The 24920-nt window shown below is 36.2% G+C and overlaps 1 protein-coding gene across 3 annotated transcripts in view; it reads right to left on the bottom strand.

The window, feature by feature from the left end:
• The window catches only part of pik3c2a (phosphatidylinositol-4-phosphate 3-kinase, catalytic subunit type 2 alpha), a 53923-nt gene extending 30016 nt beyond the window's left edge, over positions 1 to 23907 (bottom strand). Inside the window, exons 1-5 of one of the 3 annotated variants that reach the window (XM_051135017.1) lie at positions 23820 to 23907; positions 17849 to 18986; positions 8854 to 8954; positions 8263 to 8423; positions 1594 to 1714 (exon numbers count right to left, since the gene is read on the bottom strand). In XM_051135017.1, coding sequence (XP_050990974.1) covers positions 1594 to 1714; positions 8263 to 8423; positions 8854 to 8954; positions 17849 to 18916 — 1451 coding nt within the window. In that variant the 5' untranslated portion in view covers positions 18917 to 18986; positions 23820 to 23907. Of the gene's footprint in view, positions 1 to 1593; positions 1715 to 8262; positions 8424 to 8853; positions 8955 to 17848; positions 18987 to 23733 lie in introns of all 3 variants that reach the window. The other 2 variants (XM_051135016.1, XM_051135018.1) reach the window with 2 other exon arrangements.
• Between the last annotated feature and the right edge of the window lie 1013 nt (positions 23908 to 24920).

The raw sequence follows: 24920 nt of genomic DNA, 5'->3' as shown, positions 1-24920 counted from the left end.
AATTTCTACAATTTCTTTTCCAAAAAAAAAAAAACACTGACTTCAAGCTTTTGAATGATATAGTGTATAATGTTACAAAAGCATTTTATTTCAGATAAATGCTGATATTTGGATGTTTCTGCTTATCAAAGAATCCTGAAAAAAGGAACTCAACTGTTTTAAATATTGATAACACCAACAACAACAATAATAATAATAATGATAATAATAATAATAATAATAATAATAAATGTTTCTTGAACAGCAAATTAGCATATTAGAATGATTTCTGAAGGATCATGTGACTGCAGTAATGATACTAAAAATTCAGCTTTGAAATCACAGGAATAAATTACATTTAAAAATATATTAATGCAGAAAACAGTTTGTTTAAATAGTAAAAATATTTCAAAATTATACTTGCGTTGCTGTAATTTACATCAAATAAATGCAGCCATGGTGAGCTAAAGAGACTTCTTTAAAAAAAACATCAAAAATCTTACTGTTCAAAAACTTTTGACTGGTAGTGTATAATAATAATAATAATTGTAATAACTACCATTTCAAAGTTTGCTGTTTCTAAGATTAAGTTTGAAATTATTGCTTTTATTTACCAAGGATGCATTAAATTGATCAAAAGTGGCAGAAAAGACATCAATAAGGCAACAAAAATAAAATAAATACATTCAAATAAATGCTGCTCTTTTGAACTGTATATTAAATCAAATAAAAAAAGTATCTTGGTTTTTTACAAAAACTATTAAGCAGCATAATTCTTTTCAACACTGATAATAAATAAGAAATGTTACCAGCATATTAGAATGACTTCTCAAGGATCATGTGACTCCAAAGAATGGAGCAATGACTTTTAAAAACTCAGCTTTACCAATGCATTAATAAACTACATTTAAAATACACAAAAATAGAAAACCGTTTTTCTGAATTGTAATAATATTTCACAGTATTACCGTTTTTACTGTATTTTTGATCAATCAATGAAACCATGGTGAGAGACATAAGAGATGTCTCTCAAAAACATTACAAACAATCATACCCAAACATTTAATATATACAAAAAGCAAAACTAAACAACAAAATGTGTCTTTTTTTGAGAACGCAGTCTAAGAATATTTCAGGGTAGGAGATGAGTCCGGGATGACTGTGCTTTGGAAGCCCAGAGCAGGGTCGTAATCACTAGTATCAACTTACCAAAGTCAAATGAGGACACGACAGTCATCACTGAACCAGACACTGAGGAACTCTACCTTAACATAATAAGAAACTAAGGCCTTTCAAAACTCTCCATTGAACGTGAATAACATGGTACACCCATGGTAACTAAGGGAGGATGCCTTGCATTACATACTCAGTTCTTCCTAGCGCTTGGAATTTGTTTTTTGCCCATTCCCCCTGTTCCTTATTAGGGCAGGCAAACCCTTCCCTAGAACTGCTGCTTCTGCTCTTCCAATGGTGTGGGTAAAAAGGAAACATTTCCCTAGCACAATTAAAGGAAAATAACCCCGTTTTCAAGGAATGTTGGCAGGGCACTTGTTTATGTAATACGACAGAATGCCTCCAAAAGGAAAAGAGAGAGATGGTAAATTACGAACTCACTTCTGTAAAACCTCCTCCTGTCCGCAGACCTTGAGAACGTAGCTGCTGATGTCCACCTGGTTCAGGTCATCATGGACCCAACACAAAGCCTGCATTATGAGCAGGTCCACTGGTGAACTCACTGAGGAAAGAAACACAGAAAACACAAAGGAATGGATTGAGAAAAGAATGAAGCTTATGAAGAAGTACATTAGATAATAAAAGAAATGTTTTTGTTCATACAATGTAAGCCAGTGGCGTCCAATGGTAATTTAGACTCTCTCTGTATGGACAAAACATTCTTCGAAATATCTTTTTCCAAAGAAGAAAGTCACTCACGTTTACTTCTTAACCACAAATGCTCATCTTGCATTAGCTCGACTTCACGCTTTAGGTCACGTGTGATGTAGGTGGAAGTATCAATAGGGTTTACAAAGCGAAATCAAAAACCCTTAACAAAAAAAGATAAAACAACTAGGGGTGTAAGAAAATATCGATACACGTGTGTATCACAATATTTTGTTTGGCGATACTGTATTGATTCTCAAAAATGGACTGATATTTAAAAAAAAAAAAAAAAAAAACATACAAGATTCATGACAGTTGCTTCGTTTTGACTGTATATCCTGATCGCTAGATTGCAGTCGTCTCATCTCTGAACTTAAACAGTGACAGGAAATACTAGCATAAGGGGACGCCACTAATGTTAGCGTTAATGGAGGATGAAGTGTAAAGCCTCAGTGTAAAGTGTGGCGTCATTTCGGCTTGCGAAATCCAGAACTTGCGAAATTCTCAGAACAAAAAGGTTCTCAGAATGTCCAATATCTGTATTTAACAGATAAAACTTTTATTTTCTTTAGGAATCCTCCAAGCACTTTTTTTTTATTGATATTAGATGTAATTCTTAAGTTCAAAGATCAAAATGATCTGACAGGGTTACAATTATAAATTTAAATTGTAAAGCAGGGTCTAAAAATATATATGGTCTGTTTCTAAAAGCTTACATTTTATACATTTAATAACTAAAGAATCTTGCAAGCACTTTATTTTCCCCCTTTACTCGTACTGCACAAAAAGTGATTCAGTAACACTGAATGGTTTGCATATGATTCTAATTCTAATGTTCTTAATTACAGCTTTCCTAAAATTATGTCCTATTCATGAAATAAGAATTATACCAATATATCACCTTGTTTACAGTATCGCAAAGTATCACAACATATCGTATCGCAACCCCTGTATCGTGATACGTATCGTATAGCCAGATTCTTGGCAATACACAGCCCTAAAAACAACATCGGATAATTTCAAAATTGGAGGAGAAAATGAGATACCCAACTACCCAACAATTCATGTGGTACAGTATTAACTTGGAGGACAACGAGGGATGAGGGTGCCATTTGGAAAAGGACCTCTGAACTAATTTTGAATCATTTCTGGTTCATTGAGAAGGAAAACCATAACAAGAAATGGATTTGGCATGAGAAGTTACACTAGATCAGAGCAAAAATATGACACCCAACATATTGTTCATGGTCACCCTAGGCTGCAGCAATAACAGGCCCCACACCCCTCCTTGGAATGATCCTTTCTTCAAGCTCCAAGCCTAGGGCTGGATTACAGTTAGTCAGCTGTGCCTGGCCTGGACTCTTCATGTTTGTCATGTGTCTTTCAAGCCGAAAGGTCCGATGGTCATGCCTAATTTGTGGTGGATTTGGGGTTGCTTTGAAGGGTTGTGGGATGCCAGTAAAATTCCTCATCTGCCATCCTCTTTTTGTGGTACTACAGCAACACACATGGTGCTGGAATGTCAGGAGAGTGTGGTTGGTCGAAAATGGCAGGGAATCTACAGCCATAAGGAAGCAATGGAAAAAAGCTAGAAGGCTAAAGTAGAACATCAGACCATATACGCTTGAATCAAAAGTTTACATACACCTTGCGGAATCTGCAAAATGTTATTTATTTTACCAAATTAAGGGGTGTCATACAAAATGCAGGATATTTTTTATTTAATACTGACCTGAATAAGATATTTCACATGAAAGAAGTTTACATTTAGTCCACAAGAGAAAATAATAGTTGAATTTCTAAAAATGACCCCTTTCAAAAGTTTACATACCATGATTCTTAGTACTGTGACTGTGTTGTTACCTGAATGATCCACAGCTGTGTTTTTTTGTTTAGTGATAGTTGTTCATGAGTCCCTTGTTTGTACTGAACAGGTAAACTTAAGAAAAATCCTTCAGGTCCCACAAATTCTTTGGTTTTTCAGCATTTCTGTGTATTTAAACCCTTTCCAACAAAGACTATGATTTTGAGATCCATCTTTTCAACTTGAGGACAACTGAGGGACTCATATGCAACTATTACAGAAGGTTCAAATGCTCACTGATGGTTCAGAAGGAATCATGATGTATTAAGAGCCGGGGGGTGAAAACTTTTGAACAGAAAGAAGATGTGTACAGTTTTCTTATTTTGCCTAAATACCATATTTCTTTTCATATAGTACTGCCCTTCAGAAGCTACAGAAGATATTTACATATTTCCCAGATGACAAAATAAGTTAAATTTACCTTGATCTTCAAATTCAAAAAGTTTTCACCCCCCAACTCTTAGTGCATTGTTTTTCTGTCTGAAGCATCAGTGAGTGTTTGAACCTTCTGTAACAGTTGCATATGAGTCCCTCAGTTGTCCTCAGTATAAAAAGATGGATCTCAAAATCATACAGTCATTGTTGGAAAGAGTTCAAACACGCAAAAATGCTGAAAAACCAAAGAATTTGTGGGACCTGAAGGATTTTTTTTGAAGAACGGCAGGCAGTTTAACTGTTCAGGACAATCAAGGGATCATGAACAACTATTTCTAAACAATCATCATTCAGGTGGGTCATTTTCATAAATTCAAGTATTATTTTTTTTATGGACTATATGTAAACATTTTATGTGAAATATCTTATTCAGGTCAGTACTAAATAAAAAATAACATGCATTTTGTATAACCTCTCTTTGGTAAATTAATTAACATTTTGCAGATTTTGCAAGGTGTATGTAAACGTTTGACTTCAACTGTATGCACAATCCCCAAGCTAGAGATCCTATACTGCTGAATCTGTAAATAAAACTAAACTTAAATGGATGCACGTACATTTGAAAAGGAGAAGGGAGAAGGTCTGATCCAGGGATCAGAAAACTGAGACACTTAATCTGAGTTTATCCTGGAAAAGCCTTCATATTCCACACATTCAAACCCTAGCCGCCTCCTCAGCTTCATTTGCCTTGTCTTTCATGCCAAGTATGTCTGGAATTGCTAACTTTACTATCCTTACACACAGCTAAGCATTTTCCTCCACTTAAACAAACCAAGGAAAACCTCAAAAACCTCTTTTTCCTCTTTGAAGTTTCAGACAGTCAGCATTGACATGCAAAGAGATGGTATGCCCATTATTTAGCCGTATGGTGCCTCTCTGCATGGATTAGGAAAGTTAAGTAACAGTGAAAGCATTACTTTGTTGACCACTGTTCCATCTCTTAAAAATGTCTTGATCTAAACAACAAACTGGGTCAGTCTAAGAGAAAAAAAAAAACAAGCAAGAACAGGTTGAACTTGTGGAAAAGCTAGCCTGAACACTTCAACCATCCAGCTAGTTACATCTGAGCCACTCCTCAAATATATTAGCTGTCTGTGAAGCAACTTCAGGGCCCGATAGACACAGTGCCCCCTTTTCCCCTCCCAAGACCACAGTCTATGCTGGATTTATCCAGGACAAAAAGAGCTATGGGGCTTAGGCAGTAACAACACCGAAAAATTCTTCAACACAAAAGGCCAGTCTTGATTTTCTGCCAGGAGTGAGGTGGCCAGAGACTCAGCACAAAAAACGAGGCCCGGCAGTCTTCAGAACACAGCCGCTTCACAGGGAACCGAGCCAAGACCACTACAGCTCAATGAAAAGGACTTTCCGTGCCTGGACCACAGACAGGTTACCCAGTAAAAAACCTTGGCAAGTGACATGTGAGCTGAAAAATGAAAAAAACACAGGAACCCTGGTCGAAGAATCTGTTGAGCAGACGCACCATGACAGTTATGTAAAAAGAGAATGTGTCGCAGCGGCCAAGAAATGCTCTCTGGCGCTGTGTCGTGACTTCTTCATTTGTCAGCTTCCTTTCAAGCAGACATTTGGAGAAGCTTACTATTGACAAATAGCAAGTACATGATTCATCAGATGTGATATTATTAGTTACTTATTAGGAATAGTTCAGCCAAAAATTAAATTATGTCATGATTTACTCACCCTTATGGCATTCCGAACCTGTATGACCTGTATTTTCTTCTGCAGACTTTCATTTTTGGGTAAACTGTTCCCTCACTTAAAGAGCAGGTCATATGGTATTTTAAAGTGTCCTAATATTGTGTTCGAGTCCTCTACAACAGGTTCAAATGCATCTAAGGTCAGAAAATGTTGTGATTTTCTCAGAATATATATTTAATATTAGAATCATTTTACAATGATTTCGTAAGATTCATTCAAAGCAGTTCTACACTGTAAACCCCTCCCATCCATAAGCCTACTCTGCTCTGATTGGTCAGCTGGCCAACTCTGTTGTGATTGGTCTTTCCATATACAATGCAAGGCGAATCGTTCCCACAGCTAAAATTTAGCTGCTAAACTGTAAACACTTCCCAAAACAATAATAGTGGATGTGTTAGTTGAGTGCTAACGGATAAAACAATACAGTTTGTAAACCAAAATGTGTCTACATTCTTTATTATTAATCGAAGCAATTAGAACAACAACAATCTACATTAATCAACACATTCTTAGGAAACAGTGAGTTCACATCAAATTATCAGAACTATTTCAGTAATACAGTAATATCATGGTTTACCTTGATATTTTGAGCCCTCAATTGAAATTGTACACATAACGTATTAATCATACTTACAGGTTGTGGTTCGGAGACGCTTGTTGGTTCAAATAAAGAAGGTATGGCTTTATCTTTCAAGGACAAGCATTTAGAGGGCTCTACGCTTACTTTTCTCTTAAAACTTGTAAAAATGTAGTAGCACCTTCTAATCAATCATCCAAAAATCGGATAAAAAAATTAGCCTTCCCATTACACGGTGATATTTGACTCCTTAAAGTGATTTACAGGGGATTTCTTTTTTTTTTTTTACCTTTGTAATGGTATTTTTATAACTTCATTAAAAGTATGTCATCTTTTATGTCAAATTTTTTACATTTTTAAACTTTTTAAAATTTCTAGTTAAAACAACAAAATAAAAATAAGTTATCAATCAAATTAATTTGTATTACATAGGTAGCACAGAAGAACACAAAAGTAGCTTGTATTTTCATGTTTAATGAGTCTCAGAGTTGGCATGAGTGCAATCAAATTTATAAACTCATGCTGAGATTAATGTTTTACATTTTAAAAATTTGAATACAGAAATATTAAATAATTCAAATAACTGAAGAAATACTTTAAAATGAAACTAAAACTGCTACGAGGTGGCAGCAAGTCACTGATTTAATTACTGAATCATTCATTTGATTCGTTCGAATGGCTGATTCATCCAGGAATAAAGCAAGTGACTCTTTATGAATGGAAAACTGAATCATTGACTCACTAGTTTCATTTAAAAATGCACGTTCATTCATAAACGAAACCCCGCTATTTGAATGGAGATGCGCAGCGCAGATTTGTTTCCAGCCTTTTATGATGACAAAACAGCAAAATCAGGCAATAGTTTTATAGTCAGACAATGTAAGTCACTTAATATTAACTTCTTGTTTATTTAACTGTAGTATTAAATCAATATCTCATTTACAAACTCCCTTAAAAATCATTAAAACTGTCACTCATCTTAGTTCATCACAATCTCACAAAGCTCCATTACATTCAACGAAGCTCTCCACACTGCACAGTGAATCTCTTATTTACATTCTCTCCACACTTTGTTTATGAAAGGATTTGTGAGATATGTCTGTGATACATTACTCAACATTGCAAAAACACATAGAAACCTTTGAAGCTCCCCTCAGCACAAATACAAATATGCTGATCGGGTTACTCGCACATGGTGCTCCTAAATATTTTTTCAAGTCGCACGCAGTAGTTTTCAGTCGCAAATGCAAACGCAAATGGTCGCACTGTAGAGCCCTGGTTTAGCGATCCTGCACTAAACTCAAGCACATAACAAAAGATTCGAATTGTGATGCTGTGGTATCGTGAAAAAATGAATTTTAACCATGGATTCTTCACATCATCTTTCGGCAATGAAAAGAAAACAAACTTGCTTTCACAGCGCAGAGTCTTCTCAACATGATGTAAACACACTAACTAGCTAAAGTGTTTGTGGGCAGGTCAGAGTTTTCATATTTCACCGGCAGGCGGGGATTATGCAAATGTGTCACCTAGTGACGTTTATCATAACAAACAGAAGATTTTAAAATATGACGACTTGTTAAGGCGGTTCAGAGTCGACTCTTTCTTTTGAGAGACGATATCTTTATCACAGACATTTTTGATTAACAACTTTGCTGACTGTTTACAATAAATGATAGCTATTTTTCAAAAACCTATATGACCTGCGCATTAACTGTTAGCATAACAGTTTTCACATAAAACAGTTTCACTGTCAAAAGCTTTTTGTAACGGCCAAATTCAGTCACAGTGGCAAAGAACTGCTTACCATCACAAGTGAAAGTTACAGGCTGCTGAGAATCAGAAATCTCAATGGACACTTTCACACTGCCTCCATTGTCCCCTCCTGCATCCCTCTGAGCGATTACAGGGCTGAGAACATAGCCAGGATTGGTCGACAGGTCGTCATGTGGAAACTTTGACCGCACTCTGTAAAAATAAAGAACAAAACTTTGTATACATGAAGACCTGACACTGGTAAATATGATGTACCACAGGGTTCAGTCTTAGGACCTTTGTTAATCTGTTAATGAACACATGCTTTCTTTGTGTTTACATTATAATTAGGAAACAATGTATTAGCTCCCATTGTTACATGGGCTACACACAGCTGTAGACTTCCTGCATTTCACTTGTCAGCAGTTCTTGTCTGAGATATACATATGAGGTTTTGAGGCATTTCCCAAATTAGTCCTTCAAGTCTAAATTAGCTTTGCTTCCACCCAGCATTACAGTGCTGATTCAGGTATCCTGGGACTTTCTGATATCAGATTAACAACACAGATGTAGTAGCAAAACCTGCTTTTTACTAAGGTATGCCTTTCAACATTTAAATCAACAAATTTGCTGCACAACTCACTTTGAAATGTCTTCACAGAATGCTACGACTTCTAGATTTTGGGCTTCTTTTCCCTCTAAAATGGAGTACTTTGAGAGTACATTTGAACTTCCTTTATTGACCTGTAAAAGACAGAAATGAAACCATGGTTATACAGATGAGCAGACATTTGGCCTACTATCTTATACATTCAGTTTCACTAATGGTGTTCTACACATACATTTCGTAAACAGTATATTATGTACAGTCTGTACTATGTATAGAGGTACCAAATAGACATGACTGATGATATTAACATCCCAGTTCAAATGCAGAGTGAGACAGTCTCTCTGTTTGGTGAGAGGATACTGAGAATGTGAAGAATGTCTGGAATGCCAAAAAAAAGAGACTTCCTTCAGGAAGGAAATAGGTCAAAAAGGAACATCAACATGGAATTACAACTAGGAATTAAAGGTACATTCAGTTCAATAACGCCTCACGCTCTAAAATGAAATTGAAATGTTTATTTTTTGTTTAATTACATATAACATGCAGACTATGCTAGCAGTCAAAAGTTTTTGAACAGTAATTTTTTTTGTTTTTTTTTTAATGAAGTCTCTTCTGCTCACCAGGCCTGTATTTATTTTATCCAAAGTACAGGAAAAACAGTACAATTTTGAAATATTTTTACTATTTATTTATTTGAATAAATTTTAAAACATACTTTATTCCTGTGATCAAAGCTATATTTCAGCATCATTACTGCAGGCTTTAGTGTCTCATGATCCTTCAGAAATCATTCTAATATGCTGATTTGCTGTTCAAGAAACATTTTTTATTATTGTTATTATTATTAATAATATTTAAAACAGTTGAATACATTTTGTCAGGATTCTTTGATGAATAGAAAGATCAAAAGATCAGCATTTATCTGAAATAAAAACATTATACATTAATTATACAGTAATTGTATCATTATACACTATACCTTTTAAAAGCCTGAAGTCAGTATAATATTTTTATTATTATTATTATTATCGTTTTATTTAGCAAAGATGCTTTAAACTGATCAAAAGTGATGATAAAGCCATTTATAATGTCATAAAAGATGTCTATTTCAGATAAATGTTGCTCTTCTGAACTTTCTATTCAAAGAAACCTTTGCTCTCAGCTGTTTTCAACAAAATAATAACAATAAATGTTTTTGAGCAGCAAACCAGAATATTAGAATGATTTCTGAAAGATTATGTGACTGGTGTAATGACGCTAAAAATTCTGCTTTGAAATCACAGGAATAAATTACATTTCAAAATATATTTAAATAGAAAACAGTTATTTTAAAAAGCAAAAATATCTCAAAATTATACTGTTTTTGCTGTACTTTGGATCAAATAAATGCAGGCTTGGTGAGCAGAAGAGACATTAAAACATTAAAAATCTTACTGTTCAAAAACTTTTGATTGGTAGTGTATATGAATGTAATTTCAACAGTAGATAAGGTTTATTTTTGTGACATTGAATGAAATGGTCTTTGAAGAGAACATCTGCCTGCCTAAACAATCAAGAGTGTCAATATGGACAAAAAAGGCAGGTCACATGTTTTACTGTGGGTAATACATATATGCATCCAATGTGACAATGGTTTCTTTAGCTGTTTACTAGGCCAGAGCTCTAGGCCTAACCTTAGAGAAAAATGAGACGCCATGTGACACACATTCACAAATTATTCATCCGCTTTTGCTTAGAGCTATGGTTTTACAGTTCTGGCTGCCCTACATGCAATCTCTCCCAGTCCAAACAGAGCTCTTCCTCAGGTTAAAAGTTTATGAGAAATCTGCCAAGAAACCTTAAAAAAAAAAAAAAAAAAAAAAAAAAACACTCAGGAATTAGCGGAACCTGGTTTAAGTGAGCTTAGCATTCGATTGAATAGAAGTACAATTCGATCATCTACATTTGGGTGTAATAGAAATCACAGAAACTGCAACTTCCTCTCCGCTATTGTTGCTAAGAATACTGATATGCATTAACTGGAACCCTGTTCCCTATTGACCTGATAGTACTTCCACTAAATAAATATGACTGAACTTCCGTCAAATGATTTAACATTCCACTGACGACAGAGTGCTTGATGGTAAACTGTGACTAAGAGCTTTGTTTATGAATCCAATTACTCACATTGACATTAAACAAACTTCATTTTTGCACGTAGGATAAGCTGACAGACAGAGATGGTTCACAGCACATTTATAAACATCCACACATGCACAACAGAAACCACATGGTCGCACTGAGAGATTTGACTGTATACGAAAGCTACTGTGTGGGCTAAGTGACTGTTGTGATACGCTAGTAATGTCAAAGTAATGACAAATGATACCAGCCTTTCTACAATACAGGCAGTAACAAGTACCAACTCAATTTGGTGGCCAATTGATGTCTGAATGAAATGTGGCTGCTTCTGAACGCTCACAGGCATATTTGGCACACATCATGTGTGTCAGACATGTCAAAAGTATTGAATCTCTGCATTAGGCATTACAGTGCACTCAAACAGACCTGCAACATAATATCAGTATTATTTATTTCTATAACTGTTCAAAAGAATAGGGTGAGTACGATTTTTCTTTTTAAAAGAAATGACTATATTTTTAATCAAATAAATGCAGCCTTTACGAGCATGAGAGTCTATTTTAAAAACATTTTTTTTTTAAAATGTACTGACCCCAACCTTCTAAACAGTACTTTATATACTATAACTGTATAATATATTAACAATATACACATTTGATCATTTTGTAACTTATTTAGATTTTTTATTTTATTGAGTTATATATTATTAAGTTTATATGTTAATATTACTAATATATAACTTTTAAATTGAGTATGATAAATAGCATATTGATTTTTCCTGACATCACACTTGCATTGGTATCAACTAGTCACGATTCCTGATTCAACGAGTACTCTGTTTAAAAAAATCCTCGTTTGAGTAACTGGCAAAATATTGAAAGTGGCTCATCCACGGACCAGAATCCATGAAACGCATCATTAGATTGTTTTCCAAGGCTGCATCATATATAATAAACCCACTTAAAATTATAATAAAGCATAATGCTATTGTGACTTCACAAACGCTATGATTCAATTAAATAAGTAAATGCGATGCAGGTTTAAAATATTAAAATTAATTTAAAATTATTTACACGTGTAGGTGACATACATGCGACTCAGAGCGACTGTGTTCACTGTCACTAACGATTATTTTGGTAATCGAGTAATCTGTTGATTATTCTGACGATTAATCGAGTAATCGGATAATTACACTTTTTTTTGTAGTAATAAAAACAGACCTCATATAAAGTATCAAAAGCACGTAATCATATGTTTTTATTAAATAAAACCTAAAAAACATTTCACTGAAATGTCCACTTAATCTTTACCATCTGGCCATTTTCTTTATGACAGAAAAGCTACAGCCACTGTAATGTCTTGAACATGTGGACATCAAATCATGTTATCTCAGTTATCTTTGAGCTTTTATTTTGAAATCGCAATGAACAGTTAGCATACTGAGAAAGACAATGACGTATTCTCCTGTGTTTGTGTAGGTTTATAAATTATTTACCTTGCAAATCTGATGAAATAGCACACATTGCATTCCCAGATGAACATTATAATAAACCCAATCTCACAACAACATGCAGAGATGGAGTTTGAGGGGCTCCACACATGTAAATGATAACAGTTTATGTAAGAGCCACTCTGACACGCACGTACATAACCTACAGGCATGTAAATAAAGTGCATATTTTAAACCTGCATCATATATATTTATTTAATTGAATCATAGCGCTTGTGAATACTTAATAGCATTATGCTTCATTATGATTTTTAAACGGTTTAATATGTGGAATGCGCCACTTTCGGCATTTTGCAGATTACTCAACATGGGCAAAATGCAATGAAGGACTTTTTTTTTTTAATCGAATACTCTAATTACTCGATTACCAAAATATTCATTAGTGACAGCCCTAAAATCAACTACTGAAAGTTGTCTCAACTTAACACGCACACACCTTTGACACCATTTCTTTATTTGTTTACATCAGGAGATATTGCATTATCTAGGTTTGCCTTATGAATGCTGTGCAATAAAAATATGCTATAAAGCATTTCCAAACTAATCCTAAATACTTTCAACCATACTCAAAAAAGAAACTACTTTTGATAATGTGTTGTAACTCAAACCACAAGCATGAAATAATGGCAACAGTGAACTTACACTTACACCAAGACAGACAACAAACAGGTCTTTTGGGATGCGTGTGCTGATAAGGGCTGAAATACCCAGGGCTTGTGATAAGAGTATCTTGTGTTGTGTGCGGTGAAGCAGAGTAACTGTACACCAAAACCAAAGCTCAGATTAGTTTCGCTGCTCTTTCGCACACTCCGAAAGAGAGCTGCCATGGCAACGAGGAGCAGCACGGCCCCGCTCCAGGCATGTCAGGGAAGAACCCATGGGGCAAAAACAGCTAGCTGAGGCTTGTCTGTGCTAATGAGACCAGCAGCAGTCCTCCTTGCTATAGACACACACACACACACACAGACAACAGCCCATTTACTACAAAATACTAGGACAGCAGTGTAAATGAACTAGACTTAATGTATGACTCAGAAACATAATGGTAGTCCTAAAACTTGAAACAAGGAAGTGCAAAGAACCCTCTGACCCCTTTATTTTATCCTTAGATGAAAGCTCTCCCTGTTGTAGAAGTTACGGGCACAAATTCTTCAAGTACTGTGGGAAATGTGTGACAACAGCCAATTGTCCTGGTCAGAAAAAAAACATAATGAAACGGGAAATGGGTTTTCTGGGAAAAAAGGCACACATTTACACACCCTCCTCATAAGGAATCAAAGTTTCACTTAATGTTTCACATTCCTCTCAGGAAGTCATTCTTTATTTTGGCAATCCGTTACAACGTTTCTAAGGAAAGACTATTGATAAAGCAAGAGGTTTAGATGAAACGGCGGTAAAATGAAAGAGACTAAGCACCAGCAGAGCTTGGCTAGACTATGATAAGAAACCAACCAAAAATACAAGATGCAAATCACCCCTAGCAGAAAATGTTGCATTCACCACAATGGCAGGGTATAATAATCACAAAACCATACGCACACATTTTTAACTGCAACTTCCTGTCATATCAGAGCACTACTGCTTTCTTGCTTTAGTGCTAGAACGTATGCAAGCATGAGAGACACTTATAAAATACTCAATTAGTGAGGTTTGTTTATTTAGTTTTGATATTTTTAGCAATTTAATTAACATGCTGTGCTTTAACTGTTTGACTGGTAAAGACCTTTTGGAAAAGTTGTGTCTTTAAAGGGACAGTTCACTCAAAAAAATGAAAATTCGGTCATTAATTACTCTCATGTCATTCCAAACCAATAAGATCTTCATTCATCTTCAGAATGCAAATTAAGAGATTTATGATGAAATCCCAGAGCTTTCTGACCCTACATAGACAGTAGGCTTGCCACGATAGACGGTGTTGACGGTGTTACCGGTTTTAAGACGCAACACCGGTGACATCACTTTACCACCGTGACACTGTCCCCACATTTTTTTTTTTTTTTTAAGTATTCGTTTTTTTTTTATTAAATATTTATTTGATTAAATGGAAAAATATAATTCTAAATAATTTACTTAAGACGAGAGCATGCACTATAATTAAAAACTGAACATAGCTACAATGCGTCATATTTCATTTATCACGTGAGGAGAACGAGAGGATTCGAATTTACAGAAAGAGAATGGCGTTGTTTTTTTCGTTGTTAATAAAAGTTCTGTGTTTAATATCAGTGATTTTATTTTATTTATTTTATTTTTTTTTTGTAGTTTCGTTGTCGTCCATTCAAACAATTGACGCCGAATTGCCAATTCCCGCAAAACTGAAAGTGAAAGTATAATACGCACGCATTTATAAGCTATTTAAAAGCATAAAAAAAGAGGAAACCCCCACCCCCACGGTGATACCGGTATTACCGGTGTTGTCACATGTCGATTAACCGGTGGGGAAATTTCCTCATCGTCACAACCCTAATAGACAGCAATGTAATTGGCACGTTCAAGGCCCAGAAAGATAGTAGGGATATCATTAAAATAGTCCATGTGACATCAGTGGCTCAACTGTAACGTTATGAAGCTACGAGAACAGTGGTGTCACGATAAATTGATTCGTGGATCAATTCTGTGATTTTCCGAATACATCGCGATTCTCTCTGATATCGTTTCTGAGATTAGTTTTTAACAGCGGGTGGCGCTTTAGTGCGTTTTAAAAACGCGTAGTGTTCGCTACGATTACATCTGTCGTTTACACTACTCCAGTGTTTTCAACCATAGATTTTCAAAAACACAGCAGTTCCTGTTTTAGGGTGTGTTCACACTTGCAGTTCGGTTTGTTTGGTTCATTCGGTCCGGACCAAAAAGGAAAATGATACATTTGGTCCTGGTCCACTTAGCGTTCATACAGGCATTTTTGACAGCGAACCTAAAGATACCGAATCTAAGGGCATAGTGATACGTTCACAACCTGATTGGTCTGGTTGAGTGACGTATATATTTTGTGACGGAACTCACTGAACACTTCAAACAAAAGGAAAAGGCGCTAACTCAAAGTAGCCGCTTTAAGTGGACTACACCTAATCCCGTTTACTGGACTAAGCGTGCTCATTGCCGCACGCATATGATTTTATTTTCACCACTCACAAAGTGCTCACAAAAGGTACTTTATCTCCTCGTTGCTCCATGTTTGCCTTCTGCTCATTTTGTTTTGGACACACTGCTTATTAACTTGATGAAATCACTAACATTCATTTAGAAGTATTTGGCCCTTGTAGCGTTCATATTTCACTCAAGCTGCACGAGAATTTGTTTGGAGGTGGGCCGAGACCCATCTGTTTAGCAGTCTCGGTCCACATGTTTGGTGCGCACCAGGGTTCGAAAGGCAACTAACCACACTAACAGAGCAATCGTACCAGAGTTTGTTTTAATCGAACCAACATGACAAGTGTGAACACACCTTTAGTTTGAAAACTCAAGGGTTGCGTTTTAGTACAAACGTACCAATACGGAGACTTCTGAAAACGATGGCGTGGCTACGCACACATTCGCTCTGCTTACCCTTGATGACCGTGTAAACAATAACATCATGCTCAATATGAATGGTCATGTGACATGATTTCGGGTGTGTGTTGTGTGGACAGATATCGTTTCTGAAGCGCAGTGAAAATGCCAGTGTAGACAAGAATCATTTTAAAATGCTGTTTTAAAATGAAAACGCACTAGTGTAAACAGGCCTTTAAAGGAAAAGTCCACTTCCAGAACAAAAATTTACAGATAATGTACTCGCCCCCTTGTCATCCAAGATGTTCATGTCTTTTTTTCTTCAGCCATAAAGAAATTATGTTTTTTGAGGAAAACATTTCAGGATTTTTCTCCATATAACGGACTGCTATGGTGCCCCGATTTTGAACTTGCAAAATGCAGTTTAAATGCGGCTTCAAACGATTCCAAATGCAGTTGTAAATTATCCCAGCCGAGGAAGAAGGCTCTTATCTAGCGAAACGATCGGTTATTTTCATTTTAATCTCAAGCGCTCATCTTGTCTTGCTCTCCCTGAACTCTGTGTATTCTGGTTCAAGACAGTTAGGGTATGTCGAAAAACTCCAATCGTATTTTCTCCCTCAACTTCAAAAATCATTTCAAAATCATCCTACATCACTGCAAAAGTACCAACCCAGTCTTTGCACAGTGAACAAGCAAAGAAGATCAAACACCCTCAACAAAAAATATAAAACAGCGATATAGGGCGATTTTGAAGTTGAGGGAGAACATGAGATGGGAGTTTTTCGACATACCCTAACTGTCATGAACCAGAAAAAAAACAGTTCAGGCAGTGTGAGACAAGCAGAGCGTTTGACATTAAAAAGTATATAAATTGTATTATTTTTATGAAAATAACCGATCGTTTCGCTAGATAAGACCCTTCTTCCTCGGCTGGGATCGTTTACAACCGCATTTGGGATTGTTTAAAGATGCATCTAAACTCCATTTTGGAAGCTCAAATTCAGGGCACCATAAAAGTCCATTATATGGAGAAAAATCCTGAAATGTTTCCTTCAAAAAACATAATTTGTTTATAGCTGAAGAAAGAAAGACATGAACATCTTGGATGACAAAGGGTGAGTACAGTATGTCAATTTTTGTTATGGAAGTGGACTTCTCCTTTAAATGCTCACGAAGACGAGCACTTGTGCATGTCAAGTAAGTGATTAAATGTACTTGCACCTTGGCTTTTATGCTTTTATGACGTGAGATTAATGTAAACACAGCCCACTGTGAACACTATTGTAATTCGCTTTAACCTTTCCGAACTTTATGAATGATTATTTTAAGTTCAAGTGGTGTGTGTGCAAGGAAATGGAAACAAGCACAGTACAGCTGTTTCTAAAGCACGCAGTGCAATCTGCTGTTAAAAACTAAGCTTAGGATCGATTCATGAGAGAATCCTGATGCATTCCAAATCGCAGAATCAATCCACAAATCAATTTATCATGACACAAAAAGTATTCACGTAGCTTCATAAAATTAAGGTTGAACTGTTGATCTCACATCGACTATTTTAACAATGTCCTTACTTAGTTTCTGGGCCTTGGACATGTCAGCTGTGTTGCTGTCTATGCAGGATCAGAAAGCTCGGATTTCATCAATAATGTCTTAATTTGTGTTCCGAAGATGAACAAAGGTCTTATGAGTTTTGAACAAAATGAGGGTGAGTTATTAATGACAGAATTTTGAACACTGTTCACTATGTGGACATTAGACACAACAGGTTTGAATTTAATGATACCTGACTAGAAAAATATTCTACTTCCTCCTACAGAACCTCTGCATAAGAGGATGTGGTAATCACTTCTAAACAAACAGCGCTGCCAACATGTTCCAGGTCAGCAGAAAGGACGTTTCTCTTACCTGTTTGCCAGCACTGTGATCTGTTGAGGTTGCAGGTATGTTGAGGGACTGACTTCTCGTTACAGACCCTATTGATGCTCTTCTAGGTTGGTTGGCTAAAGTCACCTTGCTCCTCACCTGTGCAGAGGGACTGCCATTATCCACAGCTTCAGGCTCATCCAGAAGAACCGCATCCCATGGGTCTTTAGCAGTCCCAGACTCCTCTATGAAAGGGCCACCTAAAACAGTGGGTGCATCCTCTACCTCCACCTCCTTGCGCTTGTTGAGCGGGTCCAGGTCCAGCCATTCAAATCGGCTGATGTTGGGAGGTTCTGAAGGCTGAGGCAAGGGCTCCAGGGACTTGGCGCTTGCCGATTCGGTTTCCAAACTGGAGGACCTGCCGTTCTTCAAGTATTCTGAAGTGCTGGCAATCTTGTCAAACAGCTTGGCCATCTCCGGAGTGACGGCAGGCTGTGGGTAGACCAGAGCAGCAGGTGGTTGGATGGATGGAAAGGAGAGGAAGGGGGTTGGACTAATAAAAGGAGACAAAGTTGGAGTAAAGCCATTCTGGAAAGAGCATGGAGGCTTTGGGAAGGGAGCAGAGGGGAAGATGGGAGTCTGTGCATGTGTTGGAGTGGGTGTCCAGTGGAATGAAGACGGGTTGAACGCATGACCTCCAGGATATGATGCGCTGAGATTGCAACCTAGCAGAGAGGAAGGTCTTGTCATTTTGTTAACCCCAAAACTGTCATCCAGAAGCAGCTTTTCCAGCTCCTCCTTGGTCATCTTCTCTAAATCAATGTCCTCAAATTTGTCTTTTTGTTCTTTCTTCTGGGTTTCCGATTCGGAGAACACAATGAGGTCTTTCTCTTGCCGGTTAGTGGATGTTTGCGCCATTGGGTTGGGAAGGGGATTAACAGAAGACGCTGTGACTGGTAGTGTGTGCCTCTTCTCACGCTTGATTTTGTCCAAGGCTTCTAACTCCATACGTAAAGCCTCCTCCTTTCCCACAATCCCTTTGGGCCTGACCACCCCTGGAGAGGCAGGCCTGTCAAACTTAAACCCATTGCCACTGGATATGTGGGCCATGGTGTCAGCTTTGCCTTTCTATGTACATGAGGAGACCACTGGGCTCTGACAGGAACTTTACAACAGGTGCCTACAAAAGGAAATTAAGAGAATATTACATTTTAGAATCAGGAACTCAGAACATCAATGCTTTCAAAAGATGTACTGCATGTTCAATGCCAATTATGATGCACTGGCAGTGCTATTTTTAAAGGCAGTGATCGATATACACTACCAGTCAAAAGTTTTTGAACAGTAAGATTTGTAATGTTTTTCAAAGCTGAAATTTTTGGATCATTACTAGAATCACATGATCCTTCAGAAATCATTCTAATATTGAGATTTGCTGCTCAAAAAACATGTATCATTATTATTATGTTGAGAACAGCTGAGTAGAATTTTTCAGGTTTCTTTGATGAATAGAAGAACAGCATTTATGATGCTGAAAATTTAGATTTGATCACAGAAATAAATTACACTTTAAAATATATTCATATAGAAAGCAGTTATTTTAAATAGCAAAAATACTTCAAAATATTACTGATATGCGCTGTATTTTGGATCAAACAGATGCAGGTTTGGTGAGCCGAAGAGACTTTGAAAACTTTTATAAATATTACTGTTCAAAAACTTTTGACTGGTAAAGTTGCTTTGAGGGATTTTCAATCATCAAATATCCTGTTCACAATGATGTGTTTACAAATATGAGCTTCTTTCACTCACAGTAATGGACACTGTCCATTTTGCACCAACACTAGCGTGACATTTAGACATGAATCAAATGAATGAATCCTTTTTGTTCCCATGTTCAATATGAAAGCCCTTGTAAAACATGAAAAGATGGGTGAACGCAACCCTACACCTCACAATCAAACAAAATTAATTGAATGAATTAACAAAAAAGATGCACAAAGCCATCATATGTGACAGGCTCATTAAAAACGTTCATATTCAGTCCAACAATCACAAGTTTTTTTTTTATTTCTGACAAAAGCATTCTGAATATTTTAGATATGTGAAGTGTTCAGACAAAACGTCAGCAGGAAAATACCGTTCATGTGAGTGGCCAGTGAGGCGTGTCAAAATCTAGATATTTTTAATGGGTAAATGGCAGGCACTTACAAGCACATTCCAGACATTTCCCTGTGCCTTGCAGGCCCGAGACATGCCAGCTTGCAATTGAAATGGAACCAATTAGTTGCAAACTCAAGACAGAGTTAAGTTTCAGCTCCTCATTCACAACTTCACTGATTATGTGTTAAAACCCTAAGATAGGGCAGATTTACGCTACTTAATTAAGTGATGACAAAACATGAAGCAACGAAAAAGCATGTGTCTCTAACAAGTCAAGACAAAGAAGAATTTGACAGTTAGAGGTGTTATGCACAATGCAAAGAGTTAAATTGATTGCGGTTTTAAAGCAATAGCATTTGATGTGTTAATACTGATGTATTACTGACATTCAGGCAGAAAAACAAATGTAATCATTTAAAAATAATAATTCTTCTGCCAAGCAATGTAGTTATGATTGTTCTGCTAAATGCCGATGATGTAATTACTGATGTAACGAGGTCAGAGGTGTGTGTTTACGGAGTATTTTACAATGGTTTTAAACACAGCTCATAACCTTAAACAAGGACTGGATTTAACTAATGTACATTTGCAGGTATACATTCATAGACTATATTACAACTTCAAATCAGAATTCAATCTGAATTTATAGTTTGTACAATGTACTATCAGATTAATTTGTATTCTGCAGATGCTATATAATAACAAGCTGTCTTCTTATTGTAAAAAAAAAAAAACAAAAAAACAGAAATATAATCATATTTATAGCAATAATAATTAAACTCTTATTTATAAAATTACCACAATATAACATTTCTCATACAGTGATAAAAGATTTTGGTTATACCGCCCACCCCAACCACAAATAATCAAAAAACAACATGTCACACACAAGATATGTTGGGAAATAGTCATATTATTTGATTTAGTTTTAAAAAGACATCAATGCTGCCAAGTCTGGCTATCAATACTCTGCCGAGGCCATTGTGTACAGTGAGGAATTGAGCGTGCAATCCAGAGGGGTTGGTCTCTTCTGACCATTGTTCACAGAAGAGACCAAGCATGTCTTATCAGTAAGGCATCAATTGTGCAAGAAGATGATGCTCAAATATTTTATATGCTACATCATGTAAACATGAAGAACTCTGAGCTCCAAACCAATGAGATTTTGCACTTGTCATTAAAAAAAGCTATGTATAATTAATCATAGTAAAGTATTATACCCTCTATTTTGTTGACATTATTCTTGAAGATCTGTTTCTGGTGCAGAATATGTTATTTAAGATGACTAAAACAGGTCAAACATTTAAAGCGCAACATCTAAACCACCAGTCAAAAGTTTTTGAACAGGAAGATTTTTAATGTTTATTTTAAAGAAGTCTCTTCTGCTCACCAAGCCTGCATTTATTTGATCCAAAATACAGCAAAAGCAGTAATATTGTGAAATATTTTTGCTATTTAAAATAACTGTTTTCTATTTTAATACATTTTAAAATGTAATTTATTCCTGTGATCAAATCTACATTTTCAGCATTATAACTCCAGTCTTCAGTGTCACATGATCTTTCAAAAAGCATTCAAATTTTTTATTATTATCAATATGTAAAACAGTTGGGTATTTTTTCAGGATCTTTCGATGAATACAAAGACCCAAAGATTCAGCATTTATCTAAAAATAAAAAGCTTTTGTAACATTATACACTGTACCATTTAAAAGCTTGAAGTCAGTATTTTTTTAGTGAATAAATTATAGAATTTAATAAGTAAAGTTTTTATTCAGCAAGGATGTTTTAAATTAATCAAAAGTGATGATAAAGACATTTATGTTACAAATCATTTCCATTTCAGATAAATGCTGTTCTTCTAAACTTTCTATTCATCAAAGAAACCTGACCAAATTCTACTCAGCTGTTTTCAACATAATAATAATAATAAATGTTTTTTGAGCAGCAAATGAGAATATTAGAATGATTTCTGAAAAATCATGTGACTGGAGTAATGACGCTAAAAATTTAGCTTTGAAATCACAGGAATAAATTACATTTTAAAATATATTCAAATAGAAAACAGTTATTTTAAATAGTAAAAATATTTCAGAATTTGACTGTTTTCGCTGTGCTTTCAATCAAATAAATGCAGGCTTGGTGAGAAGACGACACTTCTTTAAAAAAAAAACATTACAAATCTTACTGTTCAAAAACTTTTGACTGGTGGCGTAGTTACTGTTTCTGCTTCTCATGTCAGGAGTATAAATAAGCAGGTTGCATGCACTGTGCTCTCGGATTTATCAAATCTTTGCAGCTCATATCTCGTGGGAACGACTCTCAGCCCTCAGGGTCCATGCGTGACTGCACCGTTTTAACAATGACAAACATCACTTATTTACGCATTCGAAAACCCACTTTCAATGGTGTTGTCAAATCATAACGGAAGTCAGGAAGATGTTTTTGTGCTTTACAATAAAATGATTTATCAAGCTTCAGTGCAGCTGTTCAAAGTACAGAAGTCACGCTCAAGAAAGAAATGAATAACTAGATAATAACATATGGCTTTTAAATGTCAGCGTGTCAGTTTATGAAACTGTTACATCTCAGAAACAGACCGAACACAAAGCATTTAGTTTGAGATGCTTTTCTAAGCACTTCCAAAACATGTCAAGGGAAGACAAATAGTTCCCAAGATGGTGAGAATGTCCAGAAGGGATGATCGACAACACAATGCAGGACTTGTAATATGTGAAAGCTGTCGCTACACATATCCCGTTTACAGTAAACACAATACAGTGAGCTTACGTGACAGATAACCATTGCAGGATACACAAAAATAAGTTACACATGCATTTCTAGCTAGCATACCCAAGGCACATGATTCATGCATATAAATACAATGACGCAACACTATTACATGGCATTTCGGTTTAACTTTTAAAAAAGCCATATGTGCTGCTGAATCCACTAAATTACACAAGCCTATTTTAGATGTGCCTGGCAAAAGGCAAAAAACAAGACATAACTTGTTTCTCCAGTCAGTTACCACAACATTACTGACTCAAAGCGGCATACAAAAGAGCTTTTATTCCTATTAGAATCTTAAGACATTATAATTATTACACATACTATCAACTGTGATTGTTAGAAATGATAAAAAATGCGAAATGGCAGTCCAAGCAAATTGATGCATTATAGTTTCAATAAGATTTTAACTTTAAAACCGAAGTGAATGATAGAATTAAGGTTAAATCCTATTGGATAAATAAGTGGCTTCGCCCAGTGTTGCAAAAACTTTTAAAGTTAGTGAAGGTGCAGCAGAGACTAACCTGTTCTGAACTCTTAGTATATGAAATGTTGTTCAATTTAAGTGTGCAATACAGAAATGCAACACTGACTTTTCTGACAAAATAATAAAGGAAAAATACGTTTTAAAGACATTTCAGAAATTAAACAAAAGTTTATATAGATGCAAAGTATGCAAGAAAATAGATAATCAAAAAGCCACGTTAACACCATCTCTAGATTACCAATAGATACAGATAAATATTGTTGTCAACACAATAAATACACCGCGACGAACAGTCCGACACTGTAAAACATCTCATAAAACTACGTCTTAACCCTCAAACAAAAGATCCCTCATAGAAAGTTGTTTCCGAAACTTTTACGCAATGTTTGTGCAAATGTTTCGGCATTTCGGCGCACTTCACGCGCCAACAAAAGTGAAAACACAAGCAGAAGAAAAACAAACAACACAAATACTCAGATACCACATACTGTACTTCCGGTAAGCAGACGAATTGAGTTGATGGGTAAACTTAGATGAATTCTAAGAGTTTGTACTAACAAAAGACGATTCCCACCTTCAGACTCTCCGATCTTTGACGCTGGACATTTTCCTCCAGCTGGAAAATTTGGTCATGTAGTCGTAGACACAAACGTCAGTTCCTGCTGGAGATCAGAGAGGAAAGATTACAGAGAAACAGCGACATCTGGAGGTCCAAAAACACATTACGACACTTTTGGTTGTTTTTGTCTACCAAACTAAAATAGCACATCAGTGTCACCTATTGTTAGTTATTGGTAGTAATGGGGAACAACTGTGCTATATAATAATAATAATAATAATAATAACTAGATATGTACATTTCCTGAAGAAAATGTGAGTGGTGCTTGCCGTGGCAAAACTCGGCACTCGTTGCTCAGGGAGGTTGCTAGGGTACCCAGGATAGTTGCTAGGGCCATTGCTAGGGTACCCAGGGTGGTTGCTAGGATGATGCTATGTGGTTGCTAGGGTAAGTGGGGTGGTTGCTAGGGTACTCAGGGTGGTTGCTAGGGCGGTTGCTAAGGTACCCAGGGTGGTTGCTAAGGTGTTGCTATGCTGTTGCTAGGGTTTCCAGGGTGGTTGCTAGGGTGTTGCTATGCGGTTGCTAGGGTAACGGGGTGGTTGCTAGGGTGTTGCTTTGCGGTTGCTAGGGTACTCGGGGTGGTTGCTAGGGTGGTTGCTAAGGTACCCAGGGTGGTTGCTAATTGTTGCTATGCCGTTGCTAGGGTATTCAGGGTGGTTGCTAGGGTGTTGCTATGCGGTTGCTAGGATATTTGGGGTGGTTGCTAGGGTGGTTGGTAAGGTACTTGGGGTGGTTGGTAGAGTGTTGTTAGGCAGTTACTAGTTGTCACAGATCATTACTATGGAGTGTTATAGAGTTCTTAGCCTGATAATAATAATAATAATAATAATAATAATATCTGGGAACACAGTTTTAATGAGAAAGCTTCACATGGTCTGACTCCAGACCAAATTCTAAAATGATTTCAGACTTTATTAAAAATTTTTACACAATTTGTAAAAAGGCTATACGAGCAAGCATGTTTGCTGCACCCTTTTCCTCTTGTATATTAGGCCTATATTATTTATAAAATGTATTATTTAACCCTTTAACTGTCACCATCCCCTCTGTGGCACG

Source organism: Labeo rohita, chromosome 18, assembly GCF_022985175.1.
Source record: "Labeo rohita strain BAU-BD-2019 chromosome 18, IGBB_LRoh.1.0, whole genome shotgun sequence".
NCBI lineage: Eukaryota > Metazoa > Chordata > Actinopteri > Cypriniformes > Cyprinidae > Labeo > Labeo rohita.
This window is presented reverse-complemented; position numbering and strand designations above follow the sequence as displayed.